The sequence below is a fragment of the Pseudorasbora parva genome, chromosome 23 (assembly GCF_024679245.1).
Source record: "Pseudorasbora parva isolate DD20220531a chromosome 23, ASM2467924v1, whole genome shotgun sequence".
Taxonomy (NCBI): Eukaryota; Metazoa; Chordata; class Actinopteri; order Cypriniformes; family Gobionidae; genus Pseudorasbora; species Pseudorasbora parva.
Window position 1 is genome coordinate 20,729,742 of NC_090194.1, and position 19,694 is coordinate 20,749,435.

General features: G+C 37.0%; 1 protein-coding gene across 2 annotated transcripts in view; it reads left to right on the forward strand.

Moving 5' to 3' along the window:
- The window catches only part of tln1 (talin 1), a 131,734-nt gene extending 112,392 nt beyond the window's left edge, over positions 1-19,342 (forward strand). For both annotated transcript variants that reach the window (XM_067434179.1, XM_067434180.1), the window contains 18 exons: positions 456-557; positions 641-811; positions 899-1,147; positions 1,852-1,971; positions 2,262-2,408; positions 2,489-2,655; positions 3,617-3,800; positions 4,690-4,815; positions 6,003-6,119; positions 6,322-6,507; positions 7,900-8,007; positions 10,750-10,855; positions 11,929-12,053; positions 12,476-12,601; positions 12,983-13,045; positions 13,411-13,593; positions 17,879-18,004; positions 18,157-19,342. In XM_067434179.1, the coding sequence (XP_067290280.1) occupies positions 456-557; positions 641-811; positions 899-1,147; positions 1,852-1,971; positions 2,262-2,408; positions 2,489-2,655; positions 3,617-3,800; positions 4,690-4,815; positions 6,003-6,119; positions 6,322-6,507; positions 7,900-8,007; positions 10,750-10,855; positions 11,929-12,053; positions 12,476-12,601; positions 12,983-13,045; positions 13,411-13,593; positions 17,879-18,004; positions 18,157-18,291 (2,541 nt within the window). In that variant the 3' untranslated portion in view covers positions 18,292-19,342. The remainder of the gene's footprint in view (positions 1-455; positions 558-640; positions 812-898; positions 1,148-1,851; positions 1,972-2,261; positions 2,409-2,488; positions 2,656-3,616; positions 3,801-4,689; positions 4,816-6,002; positions 6,120-6,321; positions 6,508-7,899; positions 8,008-10,749; positions 10,856-11,928; positions 12,054-12,475; positions 12,602-12,982; positions 13,046-13,410; positions 13,594-17,878; positions 18,005-18,156) is intronic.
- The last annotated feature ends 352 nt before the right edge of the window (positions 19,343-19,694 follow it).

Sequence of the window (19,694 nt, forward strand, 5' to 3'; positions counted from 1 at the left end):
TAAACTTGGTCCTAAAAAAAAAATAGAGATTAAACTCAGTCACATAATCAATCAAGTCCTGTCCAAATAAGATGTAACTTTGCATTTAAATAAAACACCCATGAATGAGTGCATGTTGGAAATAAGTGTTGAATTTAATTCTCTAAAAATTACTTTTTACTCTGTTCAATTTGCACACTGAACGTGGTTTGAAGCTCTACATTTTTTCTCTGCATGTGCACCAGATTGATGCATTTAATTTTAAAATGTACAACATTTTCTTATGACTTCTGCTAGAAGAAGCGCGGTCCACCCCTTATAGTCTAACAAAATCCTTTGGGAAATGCTGCAACAGGCAAATTAACCAGAGCAATATCTTTAAAGCTGAGGGCGCAGATTTCATGTGGGCCTGCTAATGATTGTTATCATTTTATTAATGAGATTTAGCATTATTGTAATATTTTGTTGTGTTGCAGGCTCTTCACGAGCAGATGGCGGCGTCTGTGCATGAGATCAGTAACCTAATTGAACCGGTGGCCATCGCAGCCCGTGCCGATGCCTCTCAGCTGGGTCACAAGGTCTAACTGTAAAATAATTCCCAAACTGTGTCTTAGCATTCTAGATGTTTATGGGAAGCTCAATGTGTGCTGTAATCTCACAGGTGTCTCAGATGGTCAGTTACTTTGAGCCGCTCATCATGGCTGCCATTGGTACAGCATCTAAGATCCTGAACAGCCAGCAGCAGATGAGCGTGCTGGATCAAACCAAGACTCTGGCCGAGTCTGCCCTACAGATGCTCTACACTGCCAAAGAGGCTGGAGGAAACCACAAGGTAAGAGGCCACGGACACAACAGCTACTGATGATGGTGGTTTTGATTTTGTCTGCTGTAGTACAGTGTGCATGTTGTGTGTCCTCAGGCGGCTAACACACAGGAGGCTCTGGAGGAGTCGGTTCAGATGATGAAGGAGGCGGTGGACGATCTGGCCGCGACTCTGGCAGAGGCGGCCAGCGCTGCCGGAGCTGTGGGAGGAATGGTCAACTCCATCACTCAAGCAATCAATAAAATGGAAGACGAGCCCGGATTCGAACCTGAGGGGACATTTGTGGATTATCAGACCACGATGGTGAAGACGGCCAAAGCTATCGCTGTCACCGTTCAGGAGATGGTAAAGTCTAGCCCTGCAAAAGTGACTGCAGTATTGGGAATCAAAATAAACACACATATGCACAAGCATGCATTGAAAACAGAATGAAATTTCAGAACAGAATTCAGAGATATAAGATACGCTTGATATGTGACAGGACATTAACTTCATAGAACCTGACTAGCAGCCCTGACTAATGTTTTGCACACATAGTTTATGAATGATTAAATATGAATATACTTAAATATATTTATCAGACTTAAATGATATTGATTAAAAAAGCCAGTTAATTAAAGCCGGTATTGTCTATATGCTGTACAAATAATACTAAGGTGAAGGCTTTGCTCATGCATATTAATTATGTTTGTCCAGTCAGCCTCAACTATTGGCTGAAAGACAGAGGTGGGCGCTAATCAGCTTGGATTAATTAAAAGTCATGCCTTCTATTTTGCATTCTGTTACACAACATTAAACTTTATATTATTTTTGGTGCATGTTTTGTCTGTTGATGTTAACGGAAGAGAAGGATAAGCAGCCAATTGTGGAAATCATCTGCACCAAAGATCACTTTTGCATTTTTTATGCTGATTGTATTATATAAATAGAGTTGGATTAAAATGGTTGAGTTGGTTTAAAAATAATTCCCAAAAGGGAGAATTATGCCATATGTATACACAAGACCAGTCATGGACTGACAGTGTGTTTTTAAACCACTGTGTTCCCAGGTTACCAAATCCAACAACAACCCTGATGAGCTGGGCGGTTTGGCTAATCAGCTGACCACAGAGTTCGGTGACCTGGCGTCAGAGGCCAAATGTGCAGCCATGACTGCTGAAAACGATGAGGTATGTTCTGTTCTTCTGTTTAGATGTTTTGGCCTGGCCACTTTTAAATTCACATGAAATCAAATTGACCCACATTTGCTTTCTGCACATTTTTGTTCTCATTGAGAACAATGTATCAGTGCATGTTATTCCAAAGAAAACAATTGTTTGCATTCATAGTAAATGTACATTACCCTTCAAAAGTTTGGGGTCAGTAAGATTTTTTTTCTAAATAATATTGTGCAATATTATTACATTTTATACAAAGCTGAATTTACTTAGGCTTTAAGGTTAACGGGTTTGTTCTTCAGATCGGTTCTCACATCAGGAAGCAGGTGACAGAGTTGGGCTACAGCTGTACTGGTCTGGTCAGTAAAGCAGGAGCACTTCAGTGCAGTCCCAATGACACTTACACCAAGAAAGAGCTCATTGACAGCGCTCGGAAAGTCTCTGAGAAGGTTTATAGTAGTTCTTCTTTTATTTGACATAGATGTTATTCAGTCTTTATCAGATTCCTAATATCTTCATTCTTGCTCAGGTGTCTCATGTGTTGGCGGCTCTTCAAGCGGGCAACCGTGGCACTCAGGCCTGCATTACCGCCGCCAGCGCCGTATCCGGCATCATCGCAGACCTGGACACCACCATCATGTTTGCCACCGCTGGCACTCTCAACCGAGAGAACTCTGAAACGTTTGCAGATCACAGGTACTCAACTGCATGTGTCCTTCAGCAGAACTAACACACTCAAAATACCCATGAATTGAGAAGGTTTTTAAAGGGTCATGCAACGCAACTACTCTTGAAAGTCTCCTCCCCGATTTGAAAAAGGCTCAGGATATGCGTGTGGAATGATGGGAAACAGTTTGCAGATCAGCACATATGTTATGGAACTATTAAGAATCTAGAATTGTTCACTTACCTATATCAGAGATTTATGCTTTGGCTCTGATCAGCTCCCAAAGTTCAAACGCATTTTAGAAAAGAATGAAACCATTATAATGTCAAATTCAACTAGACGGATAGAGTTTGATGACAAACATTGATGTTAGCTTGATAAAGACTGAACAGAAAGTATCAAATAGTTTTAAAAGTTTTAAGTTTGTAGGTTTTTTGTTAGATTGACAGAATCAAAAATCAAATGAAGACAAAGTTTCAGACAGACCACCACTTCAGACCCCATTTGACCTCGCCTCATTAGACCCCCAAGAATCCGTATCAAAACCAGTTCAATCCCAAGTGACCCAATTAAATCATAAGATCCCTAAGAAACCAATCAGAAACCAGGCCATGTTTCTCGGCATTGCTAGCATGTTTATTAGTTTGCATTTTGCCGACGTTGTTAGGCATTTTTGCATATATCTATGTTTGTTAGACGTAGCTAACATGTTTTAACACATTGCTAGCATGTTTCAGCATGTTTTACCAAATTTCGAAAATGTTTTACCGAGTTGTCAATTGTCAAAATTGTCAAAATGATTACGCGTTACTTCTGATAACACATTACTTACGTATAACAAATTATCTCCAATATTAAAAACAAAACAGTATCTTTGTTTATTCTTTGTCTCTGTCTGTATGTTTTTTCAACCTTTAGAGTCTATATGTTTTACAATTAGTGTATTGTGATATTAATATTGTTATATTTCCTGTGTTTGTGTTTGATCAGAGAGCACATCTTGAAGACAGCCAAAGTTCTGGTGGAGGACACTAAGCTGTTGGTGTCTGGAGCCGGAGCGAGTCAAGAGAAGCTGGCTCAGGCTGCACAGTCATCCGTCAACACCATCACCAAACTGGCTGATGTGGTCAAATTGGGAGCAGCAAGTTTGGGCTCTGAAGACCCTGAGACACAGGTACTGACACTGCCATCCTGGCCCAAAATAAGGAACCTCTTCGCAGGTTTTGACAGCAGGTCAACTGTATTTTGTGTGTTTGTGCAGAGATGTGTGTGTGTGTGTGTTTAGTCCTGTGCTTGGCAACAATTCTTAGGTTTCTGCTGTTCCTATGGCAACACTAAATAATTCATGGCATATTCTCGAATCTTGTTATAGTTGTAATGTTCAAGGAAATACAGATTTTGAGGCATGGATTAATTACACTTCCATCAAGTTCATGAACATGATAAAAAATGTATCCTCAAGCCAGTGAAGTCTCCATTACAGTATTTTTAAGAGCTTTATTTTCACTTTCCACATGCAGCAGCTGCTTTAAGTGAAATTCAGTCAAGTGTCCATACTGCCTTTTCTTGTACTTTTTATTGCTGGTCAGGGTAATATGCTGGGATTAAACTAATACTTAATTAACTAGCATCTATATTTACATAAAAGCTTTTAGTTGTTATTTTTTAGTTTTATATGTGTGTTACTCTTACTGTAAGACTTAATTTATGTTTCTTGTGACGGTCTTGTACTGATACGTGTTTCTACTATTACTGCATATATTTTGTGACACACTAGTCTGTTATTATGCCCATGTTTGTGGTGCAGTGATGGAACAACAGTTTTTTTTTTTTTTTTATGTTTCTTTTAATCCCTTCCATCCAAAGTGCTTGTCATCTGTAGGTTTGCAGTAAGCTGGAACTGATCTAAGTTTTGTTAAAATACTTTGTATGAGGAGTGTTATGTATCTAAAACATGTTGCCTATAACTAGCAGAATCATTCATGAGTTTGCATGTCTGTTAGAATGCACTAGATGTCAGCATTTGCCAGCAGTCGTATCATGCGTTTGTTGTCGTATCTCAGGTGGTTCTGATCAATGCGGTGAAAGACGTGGCTAAAGCTCTGGGTGACCTGATCAGCGCCACGAAGGCAGCGGCTGGGAAACCTCACGATGATCCTGCCATGTTACAGCTCAAGAATTCTGCTAAGGTATAAGACACACACAAACTCTCCAGTAGCCCTAAGTCTGTCTCTGCTAACTGATCTCAATGAAAATGAAACTTCTGGTTATTATGTGCTGCCCTGAAACCGAGAGTCCTTCCCTTTGACCTACAAACTGATTTAGAAGAACTGTGATGTTATTGTTAACTAAAACTAAAGCTAAAACTATCAAACATTTTGGATGTTCAGTTATTGAAATAAAATAAAATATTAAAAAAATAATAAATATTATTATTAGTAGTATAATTTAGTATTAGTATTATTCTTCGATGGAAAAACTTTAAAAAAAGAAAATAAGACTAAAATAAATAAATTTAGGTTGAAGTACTAGAATTAGTGAAACCGAACTCAAATTAAAGCTAAATAGAAATGTTATAAATTTAAACTACGGTAAAATGAAAATTTAAAAAAGGAACATGAACTTGAAAAGCTAATTCAAAATATATATAAAAAAATACTATAACAGTATGTATCCATTATCACTTGCACAAGTTAGATTATTGTATTATATTTATTATATTCATTAAATAGATCTGATGGTTAGGGATGGGCAATATATATACTAAATAAATAGAAAATGTGTGATTATTTTGCTGATGATATAAAATTAAGCAGCCTTGTGAATGTTGCAGTGATGCTAATGTGCTTTTTTATTTAGCTATTATGTTTTCTAAGGAGCCTGTCATTAGAAAATGTTTTTTAAAAGTCTGTACATTTACTTGAATTGTACAAATTCTTCACTTTACACATTTTTTATGAATGCATATTGGGATATTAGTTATCAAAAATCTGATTAAAATCTATATTTTCTATCTAAAATTATTTCATTACATATCCTTATTCTATAAATGATGCACAGTATGTTAATGACCAGATCAGTATTGGCCATTATTTGGATTTATTTTTTTATTATTAATTTTTTTTTTATCATCTGAATCTGAATTAAATAAGTGTTTTCCAGCTCTTTTTTCTGTGCCAGGCTTCAGGCAAAGCTGTAAAGATTTATAATAAAGACTAAACTTTCAAATTATCCTGAAATTATCAGCATCCGCCAGCATTTCTCTTTTTGTGCAGCCCTATATTATTATAACTGATTATGATCTGTTTTGATTGGGTACTTTGAGCAGAGTCTTCAAAGACATAAGTCATCATGTGTGATGTTTCTGTGGCATCAGGTGATGGTGACAAACGTGACGTCTCTACTGAAGACAGTGAAGGCCGTGGAGGACGAGGCCACTAAAGGCACACGAGCACTAGAGGCCACCATAGAGCACATCAAACAAGAACTGGCTGTGAGACACATTCTCTGAGCATACACGTTTAAAACACTACATTCAAATGATATTATAAATAATAATAATAATGATTATTAAAATGTATTAAGTTTAAAGCCACTGGGATGAAGAAGAGCAAGTAAAATGTTGTTAAAAGTGTAGATTTACATGTTTGTGTTCATCACACAACTTTTGTGCCCATGCTGTGTTTTTTCATCAGGTGTTCAGCAGTCCAGATCCTCCTCCAAAGACATCCACTCCAGAGGATTTTATCCGCATGACCAAAGGCATCACGCTGGCCACGGCTAAAGCAGTGGCTGCTGGGAACTCCTGCCGTCAAGAGGATGTAATCGCCACCGCTAACCTTAGCAGACGAGCCATCGCTGACATGCTGCACTCCTGCAAGGTGAGACGACCATCATACGTGATGATCGTACAGAATCAGATTTTCCCTATTCCTCTGAAATAAAACAGTAGAGCAATATTGTAATTTTGTAACTAATTTATCCCAAATTAAGCTTTATATTTAAAACATAGCTCTTTCAGAACAATTATACAGCATGAAAAACACTATTGTGTATTTTCCCTTCGGGAAAGACATAAAGACATGATACCGTATGCTCAAAATTTCATTGTTATATTTTCATATCATGTTCGTTTTGGAGATGACCATTAAAGGGTTTAGTTCACCCAAAATTAAAAAATTCTGTTATCATTTGCTCATCTCATGTCGTTCCAAGCCTATAAGGCTTGCATCTGTGGAACAAACATTAAGATATTTTAGAGGAAATCTGAGAGGTTTCTGTCCCTTCATTGACAGCTACGCAACTACCACTTTGACGCTTCAAAAAGGGCATAAAGAGATCGTAAAACTAATCCATATGAACTCATATGAACCAATGAGGTTCCTTCATGTGTTACGCAACACTGTTCAAAGTCAAAGTGTAGTTGTGTAAACTTGTCTTGGAAGGACAGAAATCTCTCAGATTTCATTAAAATATCTTGATTTGTGTTTTGAAGATGAACAAAAGTCTTACGGATTTGAAATGACAGTAAGATGAGTAAATGATGACAGAATTAAACATTTTGGGTGAACTAACCCTATTAACGTTTATACATTGTGGTCCATATAATCTTAGTTACACCACTTAGTGTGCTTGTTCATGTGTGGTATTATAATTTTTGTTGACAACTCATGGATTTGTTTATTTCCAGAGCTTGAGTGATGCTACATGCAACTTAAATTAAAAAAAGTATTGTCGTTAGTAAACTAGCCCGTTTCTGCCACTAAATAAAAAAAATCGAGTAATTGTGAGTTTTTATTTCAAAATTCTGACTTTTTTTCTCACAATTGGAGTTATAAAGTCAGAATTCTGAGATATAAACTCACAATTGCATGATATAAAGTTAAAATTCAGACTTTTTTTCAGAAGTCTGAAAAGTCAGTATTGTGACTTTATACACGCAATTGTGAGTTTATATCTCAGAATTTGTGCTTTATAACTCCAATTGTGAGAAAAAAAGTCAGAATTCTGAAATAAAAAGTCGCAATTACTCTTTTAATTTTTTTATTTAATGGTGGAAACGGGCTTCCATAGTAAAAAAAAAAAATGTGTGGAGAGCTGAAGTCTAGAAAAGAATAGAAAAATGATTTCCACGTCATTTGTGTTAGGGACTTTACTATTATTTAAAAATATGGAATAAAGTAATATAAATGAGTGTTCAGACTTTGACAAGTAGTGTCTATTTATTAATTTTAACCTGAAAAAATGTGTAATGTTTCTGATGTGTTGTTCAGCAAGCAGCATTCCACCCGGAGGTGAAGCGTGATGTTCAGAGCCGAGCGCTGCGTTTCGGCTCTGAATGTGCCACTGGTTACCTGGGCCTGCTGGAGCATGTGTTAGTGGTAAGTTAGTAGTAGTTAGTGTCTGACTGGCCACCCTGTTACATCCTATAAACACACAGCCTTCTAGAGCTCCCTAATGGGGGGTTACTAGGGTTAAAGCTGTGTGAAATAACTGACGCTGCTTTTGTTCCTGCTATTTTAGTAGCTGAACTCAGAGTATGTTTGTCACTCAATGGGTCTCACTGGGGGGAATGAATGAAAAATTTGTCTAAAGCTCTATTTGGATGGTAATTGTTTCTCATGAGGACGTAATGTATTTTTAGAGGTTAGACTGTGATTTTATTGTCATCCAAATACAAAATGTCAGTGTTTTTCTCCCACAACCCCTGTATTACTGTTTTTTTTGTTTTGTTTTGACAAACACCATGGTGGGTGGTCATTTAATTGCAGTCCGAATCCACATCTCTGAGTTTATAAGATGGGATCAATCCAAAGGTAATTTTGTCAGTCCTTTTTGACCACTGCAAAGCTGGTTAATGTTGAGCTTTGCTGTAATTTGATTTATTTGTGCATTATTATGGGAGCAACAGGTATGCAATGTAAAGCAATTTTAAAATATGTATTATTTACCATTCTATACATAAAAATATATAGCTATATACCTATAACAACCTAGTAGCCAGGTCAAATCTTTACCTTATGTAAATAAGAGGTTGCTTTTACTTATTTCTGTTAATTTACTCATTTTTAAAAGGAAATCCATCATTTTGAGAAATAAATTGCAGCACAGAAAACCATTTGAACCAATAGAATGTCATATTTTCCTTTTTTATTCAATAGGATATTTAAATACATTTTGAACATAAGTTTAACCAAATGAATAGTGTATTTCCGGGTTCGGATCACAAACTCGTACCTCCACTGTGAATTTATCTTCATCTAAATGTTTTGTCACAAGGAGCCAGACGTTCTCATGAGAAACAATTGCCGTTCAAATAGATCTTAAATGTAGATAAAATACAATAAAACATTACGGGTAGGTAATGTAATTATTATTTAAATTTGTTTGTAAAGGTCTTGTTTTTGAACAAAGAGTTGTTGAATATTCTATATTGAATATTCTAATATAACTTATTGTATTAACTTATTCTGGATATAAATATTTTTTGTTGTCTTCTGTGTGTGTGTGTTGGTTCACTGATAGCCGGTGAGTTAAAGGTGACTGTTTGTGCATGTGAATGTGTTGAATTATCTCTTAACATGAGACAAAAGTTATATAACATAGTGGATGCTGCAGTGCTTCTCAACTAGTGGGTTGCAGCTCTATATTTATTTCCATTTCCATCTATAGAAATTTTTTCACCATTTGAACTTTACCGTAGAACCACATTTTTAAACCTCCTCTTGAAAAAAAAAAAATTATAACTGAGAAATCTTTTAAAAATTCACCAGTCAAAAAAAAAGTGGTACATCTGGACATTGACCACGACTACTACATATTTTGCTCATAGGGGGTGCAAAAAAATAAAGCTGTACTCATTTGATTAATGAAGCAAATATTTGGCACCAATATCATGAGGAATTTTTATTTTGGCAGATTGTTAGTTGTGCACTTTATGCCCATTGCCTTGAGAAGCACTAGTCAGCTCTATCAGTGTGATAACTGGTGTGATTTTCATTATTGTCTGATATGGTCCTGAAAGTTACATTTTAGGAGCTTTTTACGTCCTTTTAACTATAACAGAACATTTTGACTAATCAAGATGCCATTAATATTTTAAAAGTTGTCAGATATACTGAATGAAAAAGTATTTGAATGGTGTGCAGAAGGATTTAACAGACGAATGTATGTTTAAAACATTTGATAATGTTTGTGTATTTTCCTTTGGGGGGTGTGTGTGTGTGTGTGTGTGTTAATCATGTGCATTTCACATTTTGAGAGGAGACTATCAGAACAGAAAAAGACGGTGAATAAATAGTATAATTAAAGTATAAATAAATATGATTAAATTAGCATAAATGAAGAACAAATACAATAAAAGACAACACAGATGAGTGTTCGGTTTCTTGAAGCAACACACACTTAGGTTACTATTAAGAATCCTTAGATTCTTCATGGCTATACCTGAAAATATCAGGACATTTTAGAAGTTCCTTTTTTCCAGGCCAGGGATAATTTCCACACTAGCCGTAATGTTTATTTCTAGTTTTACTTTGCTTTTAAATATGTTATGTATTACGGTTTATGAATGATTGAGTGGAATAAAACCACTGTGAAACATTAGTATTTTGTTGAACATCGTATTGGACACATTAGTACTCTATGGATCATTTACTTTTATTAATTACCACTGTGCATAAATGACTAGAACAGTTATTGAAATCCATCCGTCAGTACCCAGAAGAGAGATACAGACTGTCCTTTGTGCTTTTATAGGGTTTGTACAGACAGACAGATGGCATATGCTTGTCTGTAGGGGTGTGTGTGTGTGTGTGTTTCTGGTATTGTCCATGTCATTCTCAGCATTCCTCCTCATGGCCAAGTCTTTTCTTAGCTGTCTGTTCCAAATGAACAGCTCTGCTAATGCCACGCACCTGTTTCACTGTCACCAGCACCACCCTGGAGGACACACCGAGGACATACACACACACCTCACATCTCAAAAATCACTAGATTATTATTTATTATTATAGATTAGCTTCTATGAGCTGATCACACGAGTGTCTAACAGCGCTTAAATCAGTGTCAGAAAATGTTTAAATGCATTCATGTGTGTGAAGTCTTGTGATCTCCATCCGCAGATCATTCAGAAACCCACTCATGACCTTAAACAGCAGCTGGCGAACTACTCCAAACGCGTGGCCAGTTCAGTGACGGAGCTCATTCAGGCTGCGGAGGCCATGAAAGGTACAGTGTGTCATGTTTCTCTCCACACCCAGCATCCAGCACTCAGGATGGATTATCTTCAGCCTGCAGTGCTCCAGATCTAGGGCTTCTCTCGTACTCCTTGCCCTCCTGTCCTCTCCATCAGATCAGGTCAAGTGTCCACTTCCAGTTCTGCATCATGAGCAGGGAATCCGAGCAGGATTTATCAGGATAATCCCTGCCACCCATCACTGAAAGTGATCTGAGAGCTGGGGGTGATAATACCCAGACCCTGATTTAACACATGATGAGAGATGAGGAGAATCTCTGGGGTGTCTGAGAGAGAGAGAGAGAGAGAGAGGGAGGGAGAGATTAAAGGAAAAGGAGGATTTATAGATGCCAATTTACATGAAAATTAAATGAAGTTAATGTTTCTGTCTGTAATATTTAATTTAAGACATATTAATGAGAATGAGAGATGCATGCTATCTGCTGTTGGTGACTTTCACCGTCCACATCATTGCACATATGGAAAATGATGTGCATTTACACTACTGTTCAAAAGTTTGGGCTCAGATTTTTTATTTGTTTGCGGGGGTTTTTTTGTTTTGTTTTTAAAGAATTTTTTATTTTGCAAGGATACATTAAAAGCACAATATGTAAGATTTTTGGATTATAATATATATAAAAAAATACATATTTTGTTGATTTGTCTTCTTGCATTATCCCAGATGTTCCCAAGAATGTTTAAATCCCAGAGAAATAAGCCTTTTTTTATCAGGACCATGATAAAAATCAGGACCGTGTCCGTACATCGTTTTTTTTTTTTTTTTTGTATAAACCATTGAAACACCAAAGATGCTTTAATTATGTTTTTTTTAGACAAGGGAAAATCTGTGTGGAGACATTTTTAGACAGAAATCGAACTGTACAGCTTTTATGATTTGTCTTCTACACCAAACTGGGCTGAAGGCACATTGTCTTCAGGACCAGGCATTGGTAAAGTGATGTTTTCATGCCACTGTAAAGTTTCAATGAAGCAGTAGTGGAGTTTTAGTACAGGCACACAGTACAACCCTATAGATAAGTTTGATTGAATACGGTACTGTCTTTAGGTACAGAGTGGGTAGATCCTGAGGACCCGACGGTCATTGCCGAAAATGAGCTGCTGGGAGCCGCAGCTGCCATTGAAGCTGCCGCCAAGAAACTAGAGCAGCTCAAACCCAGAGCCAAACCCAAGGTGAGAAAACATTTACCCACATCCCTCAGGACTGACACACGTACCGCCAACTTCACTGACACTTATACAGCTTGACATCTCACATTTAGCTTGGAAAATTCTGTACTGTTTATATATTCTTAAGCTAACATTCCTGACCATTAAATGACATTTGTATAACTATTTTCGTTTGCATTGCCTAGTTTGGATTTGGATTTAAGGTAACACAAATCATGAATTATGAATGCAGCCACATCCGCAATCATTGAGCATGAATTGATTAATCATCATCATCATCATCATCATCATCATCATCATCATCATGGATACTGGAATGAAAAAAACATTGTGTTCTGCTCATACGCATGGAAAAAAACCTTTAAGATCAGTCACAATGTTCAGACGGTCTTGGAAATAAATGTTTGTTCTGTTCTGTTTAACAGGAAGCTGATGAGAGTCTGAACTTTGAGGAACAGATTCTGGAAGCAGCCAAATCCATCGCTGCAGCCACCAGCGCTCTGGTCAAAGCTGCATCTGCCGCTCAGAGAGAGCTGGTGGCCCAGGGGAAGGTATGAACAAGCACATCTCACTGCTGACATGATGGAAATCCAGAATGCTTGGAAATCCTCTGCTTTGTTTAGCTTAATTAAGATAAGTCAGCATTGTCAAAGCCAATCTCTCTCTCTCTCTCTCTCTCTCTCTCTCTCTCTCTCTCTCTCTCTCTCTCTCTCTCTCTTCTCTCTCTCTCTCTCTCTCTCTCTCTCTCTCTCTCTCTCTCTCTCTCTCTCTCTCTCTCTCTCTCTCTCTCTCTCTCTCTTTCTCTCTCCTTCTCTCTCTCTCTCTCTCTCTCTCTCTCTCTCTCTCTCTCTCTCTCTCTCTCTCTCTCTCTCTCTCTCTCTCTCTCTCTCTCTCTCTCTCTCTCTCTCTCCCCTTCTCTCTCTCTCTGTCAGGTCGGGGCGAGTCCAGCAAATGCGGTGGATGATGGACAGTGGTCTCAGGGTCTCATTTCAGCTGTAAGTCTGTTTCCAACTCATCATCACAATTAGGGAGCTTAATTGAGCGTAACGGGTAGTTTATCTAGAAATGTAAATTCTATCATCATTTACACACCCTCATATTGTTATAAATGATGATGATAAAATACATTGTTTTGAAGAATGTTTCAGTTGGTGTCCATTGACTTTCACTGTACAAGAAAAGAATATCTTATTTTTTGGTCAGTCATACAGGTTGGGCGACATGAGGGCGAGTCCTTTTTTTTGATAAACAAACTCTTTAACTTCTGGATTTCAGAGGTTGCCTGTAAACACATTTAGATTAAGTAGTTTTTTAAGCGGTGGATGTTTAACATATTTTGTCCATGAATTGATTACTCTAGGCCCGTATGGTGGCCGCAGCTACTAGCAACCTGTGCGAGGCAGCCAACTCTGCCGTTCAGGGTCACGCCAGCGAGGAGAAACTCATTTCTTCAGCCAAACAAGTGGCAGCATCCACCGCACAGCTGCTGGTGGCCTGTAAGGTGAAGGCTGACCAAGACTCCCAGACCATGAAGAGACTGCAGGTCAGTGTGTGTGTGTGTGTGTGTTTGCTGGGTTTCAGTACTTCCATACAGATTTTGAGTTACATTTCTGAAGATCCAAAAAAGGAATAAAACAGTAAACCTTTCATATTAATACTTAAAAACAAAACACAAATTATGATCTGGGTATATTATAAATATATTGTACATATTTCACACAAAAATTATAAATTTTTGACATAAGAAGTGTGGAAAAGCATTTTTCGCTGTATTTTCTTTCTAGTCAAACAGCAGAGCATTAGCAATGCCAAAATCATTATTTTGATTCCCAGGCAACTGAACATTCATGAACTGATTTATACCTTCATATTTATATACATTTGAAAAAAAGTTGTATCTTCAATGCATTGTAAGTCTCTTTGGATAACAACATCTGACAAATGCATGAATATAAATGCACTCAAGGGGTAGATGAGAAATCATAAAATACATTAATAAAGTATATATTTTGACTCTGTGCAACTGCATTTAACCTTGTAAGTTAGCCAAGTTAACCCGTAAATATCATAATCATAATATAAATATTGCACACACATTCTTCCGCATATCAGTGTGTCGACACTTTGCAGACATGTTAATGACCCTAAATGAGGAAAGGCCAGTATTAGGTCATAGGTATCATAGGTTACCCAGTATTACAAACATCTTAAAAAATCAATATGGGTCAAATTGACCCGCATCTTTAATATGAAGAAACATAAAAGAAGAAACATAAAAGAAATATAAAAGAAACTTTTCCTGTCATCATTTTTTGCCATTGCAGTGGTCTGACACTAATACACAATGAAGTGTTTTAGATGTTTTGTGTCCGCCTCTCAACAAAGCCTTTAAATATTGAGTGACGCACCCCTCCTGCCTCCAGTGAGACAGCTGCCGTCCTGCACAGGGTGAAGGCTGAGGGTTAAATTTAAACCTTATTACCTTTGAGATCACCATTGTATGTTAGTCACAATAGACACCATATTAAATTTTCAAACAAATGAAGGCTAATGACGAGTTACTTCTGAGCACAGCACTAGCATGATTTGTTTCCTGGTGCGGTGACATTCAGACGTTATATCTACAGTATCTCTAGTGAAGCTCCATGTTTAGTTTAACTGTGTTTAAGTTGTACAGCAGGGAGATTAATCTAATGCTGAAGCAGGAATAGACCCAGTGTCATCATCTTGTCTTACACAGACCAGCTGTCTAATTTATAATGTGCACTGATGAGGGCTTGTGATAACAGCAGTGCTGTGGCTGCCGGGAGATTTTGCATTAATGGTCCTTCTTTTATCTAATTAATTCCATCATATGTTTCTGTTTATTATGCTTTCAGACACTAATGACAAGCTTCTGAAAAGCAAAAAAATGTACCTTATTGAACCATTTGTCACCCGAGACACTGTGAGCAACACTGTTGCTTTTGAACACACTTCTTTGATTATTAATTTGCATTCATATTTAGATAACTAGTGGTGCATGGATCAGCAAATTTGAGAAATATCAATAGCTGACATTTTGATATTGAGGTGAGAGTGCACAATTTTAAGGAAGATGGAAAGTGTATGTGACTCTCTGATTGTCAAACTGTCTACATCCCATCCATTCACCAATTGAATGACTGCCATCATTTGCATTAGATAAAGTAAAGTCAGATTTTTTACTGTTTAATTCGTCTTGAATTGAAACATGTTGTAGAATTGCGGTTATTTAGTTGTGGATCTTTTCCGGTCCATGTGTGCGCCACAGCACACACGTGAATTTTGAAACATGAACTTTCAGCACAACTGGAGCACAACTCCATCCGCTTTCTACTCCAGCCAATCAGGTTTTAGAGCAGCCTTTTACTAATAACAACGTCATTCTGCCAATCATTCCTTTGCTATCACCCACATGTTATTTCTGGATATAGCGGGGGGGGGGGGGGGGGGGTTGTTTTTGTTACAAACATCCCTCCCCTACTTCTGCTGATACCTGTCTGCCCATGAGAAGTCTCTCTTTACCTGCACAAAATAAGATGTAACCAAATACAAGTCAAATTGAAATTTGAGAGGTTGTAAATCAACCCAGATTTTTCAGTTGAATAATTTACTTGTAAGGGTTATCATTTAAAGAGTACCTTTTATTTTTTGTTTTACAAACGCTCCAGTGTTTAATATGTGCCTTTGTTCCTAGTACTAATAGAGCGGTGCACAGTGATGTAAAATGTCTTCTGTGGCAGCAATGCAGAATCTCTTTGCTATGCTAGTTTGTGTATAAAGTGCGGGCCAGTCCTTCCTCTTACAGAGATGAATCAGACTACTGACAGTTGAACACACTCATCCCTAAATCACACCTTCAGCCATGCACAATGCCTCAAAAGGCATAAAAAAGAAAAAAATATTCCTGGAACGTTTGCCAAAGGAGCTCCAGGATGTGTTTGGTTCAGGCTGCTCTCTCCACAGCTGCATTTCCTTATAAAGCCATCCCTAGAGTCCAGACACATGCAGGCCGAGCCTTCCCAATAAACATCAGATCAGTCAGATATGGAGTTTGACTACAAACCCCTGCTTGTTAAAAGCTACTTCATTTGGTTCACAAATTAAAGTAGTTGTACTTGTTGTTGTACTGGTAGTTACAGATTAAAGGTCCCATTCTTTGTGTGTTTTCGAAGCTTTGATTATGTTTACAGTGTGCAATATAACATGAGTTCATGTTTCACGTGAAAAAAAAAACAGGATTTTTCACACAATTTACTTATCTGTACAGCGCTGTTTCCTCTGTCCTAAAAACGGCCTGATGATTTCCTTGTTCTATGAAGTCCCTCCTTCAGAAATAACGAGTAAATAACGTAACGAGTTCTGATTGGGCCAGCGCTTCCCGTGTTGTGATTGGACAGCAGCTTAGCGCACTTTGCCCGGAAAGGTCCCGCCTCTTACCATAACGGGGAGATTCAAACGCTGAATGCGCGCTCTTCTCCACGTGGGAGAACAACAAGACCACGCCCCCTTTTTTGCGTGTTCTTGTGGGCGGAGGGTTAGTCAACAAACGGTTCTAGTGACGTCATTACATCCCTGCACTTCCTGCTGTAGTCCAAACCGGCCGTTCGCTGTAGGCTTTGAAAGGGAACTTCTGTTAAATAAAATATCTCGCTTGGCATTGAACTTTGAACTTTATAATTTTACAGGTATTATTTATGCTCTAGCAACATTACACACTAACTAAAGTTTGAAAGATGGAATCGCGAAGAACGGGACCTTTAAAGTAGTTGTACTTGTAGTTACACTTGTATTCATAAATTAAAGTAGTTGTACTTGTAGTTAACACTTAACCACATATTAAATTAGTTGTACTGGTAACCACAAATTAAAGCAGCTGTACGTGTAGTTTCACTTTTAACCATGTATTAAATTAGTTGTACTGGTGGTCACAAATGAAAGTAGCTGTACTTGTAGTTGCACTTGTAGACACAAATTAAAGTAGTTGTACTTGTATTTTCACATTTAACCACATATTAAATTAGTTGTACTGGTAGAGTAGTTGTAGAGTAGTTGTACTGGTAGAGTGGTACTAGAGTGGTAAAGTAGTTGTACTGGTAGAGTGGTACTAGAGTGGTAAAGTAGTTGTACTGGTAGAGTGGTACTAGAGTGGTAAAGTAGTTGTACTTTTAGTTACACTTGTAGTCACAAATTAAAGTAGTTGTACTGGTAGCAACAAATTAAAGTAGCTGTACTTGTATTTACAAATGAAAGTAGTTGTACATGTTAATGAACTCTAACAGGTTCAACTCTGCGCTCAGGTGGAGTTAAGTAATCTGTAATAGGTGCTCTTGGGAAAGGGAAAAGTCCAATGACAAAAAAGGCAGGTCCAAGGTACTCAGTCAGATGTAAACATAAAATAAGGAAAGAAATACATTTGTTGTATTTGTAGTTTCACTTCTAGCCACAAATTAAAGTAGTTGTATGTGTAGGCACAAGTTAAAATTTCGACAGGTTTGCCATGTGATAAAACACTGTATATGCAAATATGCCATGATGAACACACAAACGATAAAAGAACACTGTAGCAGCTGTGACTATAGAGCTAGATGAACATCATTGTGTCTAGTATTAGGCTTGTATTGGTTATTAATATAAGTATTGATATTTTAGGAGTGGTATCTGTAGTTCAGAGTTTGAGGTGAATCTTGATGAGTCTCACCTTCTTAAAGCTGAGAATTTGTACTTTAGATCATAATGTGTTTTTGTTGAATGCTTGGAACAGTACTCTGATGTCTTTTTTTGTTTGTTTGTTTGTTTGTTTTTAGGTTGCTGGTAATGCCGTCAAGAGGGCATCAGATAACCTGGTGAAGGCGGCACAAAAGGCTGCATTTGAGGCTCAAGATGATCAGGCTGTGATAGTGAAGAGCAAGATGGTGGGCGGTATTGCTCAGGTAAAGAGACCTTCAGTGAAACCTCAGTGACCCTGTCTGTTTTCACTTGGCCTGTTGAAGTTGATTAACACTTGCAATGAATTATGTTATTAATGTTATTTCTTAAATGTCCTGCAATGTGGATTTTCATTTGCATGTGCGTGTGTCCTCAGATCATCGCTGCTCAGGAGGAGATGCTCAGGAAGGAGAGAGAGCTGGAAGAAGCCAGGAAGAAGCTGGCCATGATCCGACAGCAACAGTACAAGTTCTTGCCGTCAGAGCTCAGAGAGGATGGACAGGAGCAGTGAGCCGCACCAGAGACTAATCAATGACATTACACAAGAGTATGAGAAAAGTAATTAATGATATGCAATGAGTAAAAAGTGAACCATGTTAACAGGATGTCTATTTTAAAAGTGTTTTGTTTTTTTCTGTCACTTTTATGAGCATTGCCGTGCCAGCTTTATTGTTTTGTTGTATTTTGAAATATGCCACATATGCAAGTTATTTTTTAATTTCTTCAAAAAGATCTATAATATTTTTTTTTCAGTACTAGATAGATTCATTTGATCAGCTTTCAGTTTTGAAAGCTTGTGATCATGGCAGGGGCCAAACAGTGTTTGAAATGTCTGGTAAGCTATCCGAGACAACATTTGAATTTTCTCGGTTTTCCTTTTAAAGGGTGTCTTCTGCTCTTCTCACAGTCGAAAGCTGTTATAACTTTTTTCCATTTTTTTTTTTTTTTTTATTGGCAATGTGGACCAGCGGTGCAATCATTAACTTTGCGTTGAAACAATTCATAAAGAAAACATATCATTTTCTAAAGAAAAGAATAATAAAGCTTTGAAACGTTACAAATAATATCTCCTGTTAATGTTTTTGCAGTGTCAATGTTTGCGTTTGTGACAACTTGGTCTACTGGCATTTCTATCAAAACTATATATTTTATAAAGCATAAAAGCCATATTTCCATTTTTGCTTTTATAATGTGTTGTATTTTTTTCTTTTGTTCCAATTCACTGTTGATGTAATTCCCATCCAGATGTATACAAGACAATAGATTAAGAAGGATTTGCAGCAGAAGAATTGGTTAATTAAAATTGTTATTAAAGAATTATCAGAGTAATTATAAAGAACTGTTTTAAAGAAAAGACTGTTATTAATGGATCAAATACATAAACATTTTGAGGTTTTGCCATTTCTGCCTTTCCTGTTGCATTCATTAGTATATGAATCTTTCCTGCTTTTATATTTTATAATTGTGTATTTATCTGTTAACAGTTTCTCATTTAAAATAAGCAAACGCACTTAGTCATGTGTTTAACTAAAAACTCATAAATTCACTGATTTTCAAATATCTCCTATTGCATTTGTGTGTTTTTTACAGAGGTGCTATTGTTGGAGGTCTTCTATATCATAAAAAAACAAATAATTAATAGGTAATTAATTATTGTTTTATAATGATAAACATAGTAGTTCCTTTGCACTCAAATATCAATGCGAATTATTATTTGCCTGGCTTAAGAGATTCATATTTAGTCTAGACTTAAACTGATTCCTGATCATTATCAGGAAAGCTATTCCTAAGTTTATGAGCAAAATATGAAGAGTGGCGAAATACACTATTATAAACAATTAAAAAAGCAATAATTAATGACCCAAAACTTCAAACATACAATTGTATGTTTGAAGTTTTGGGTCATTAATTATT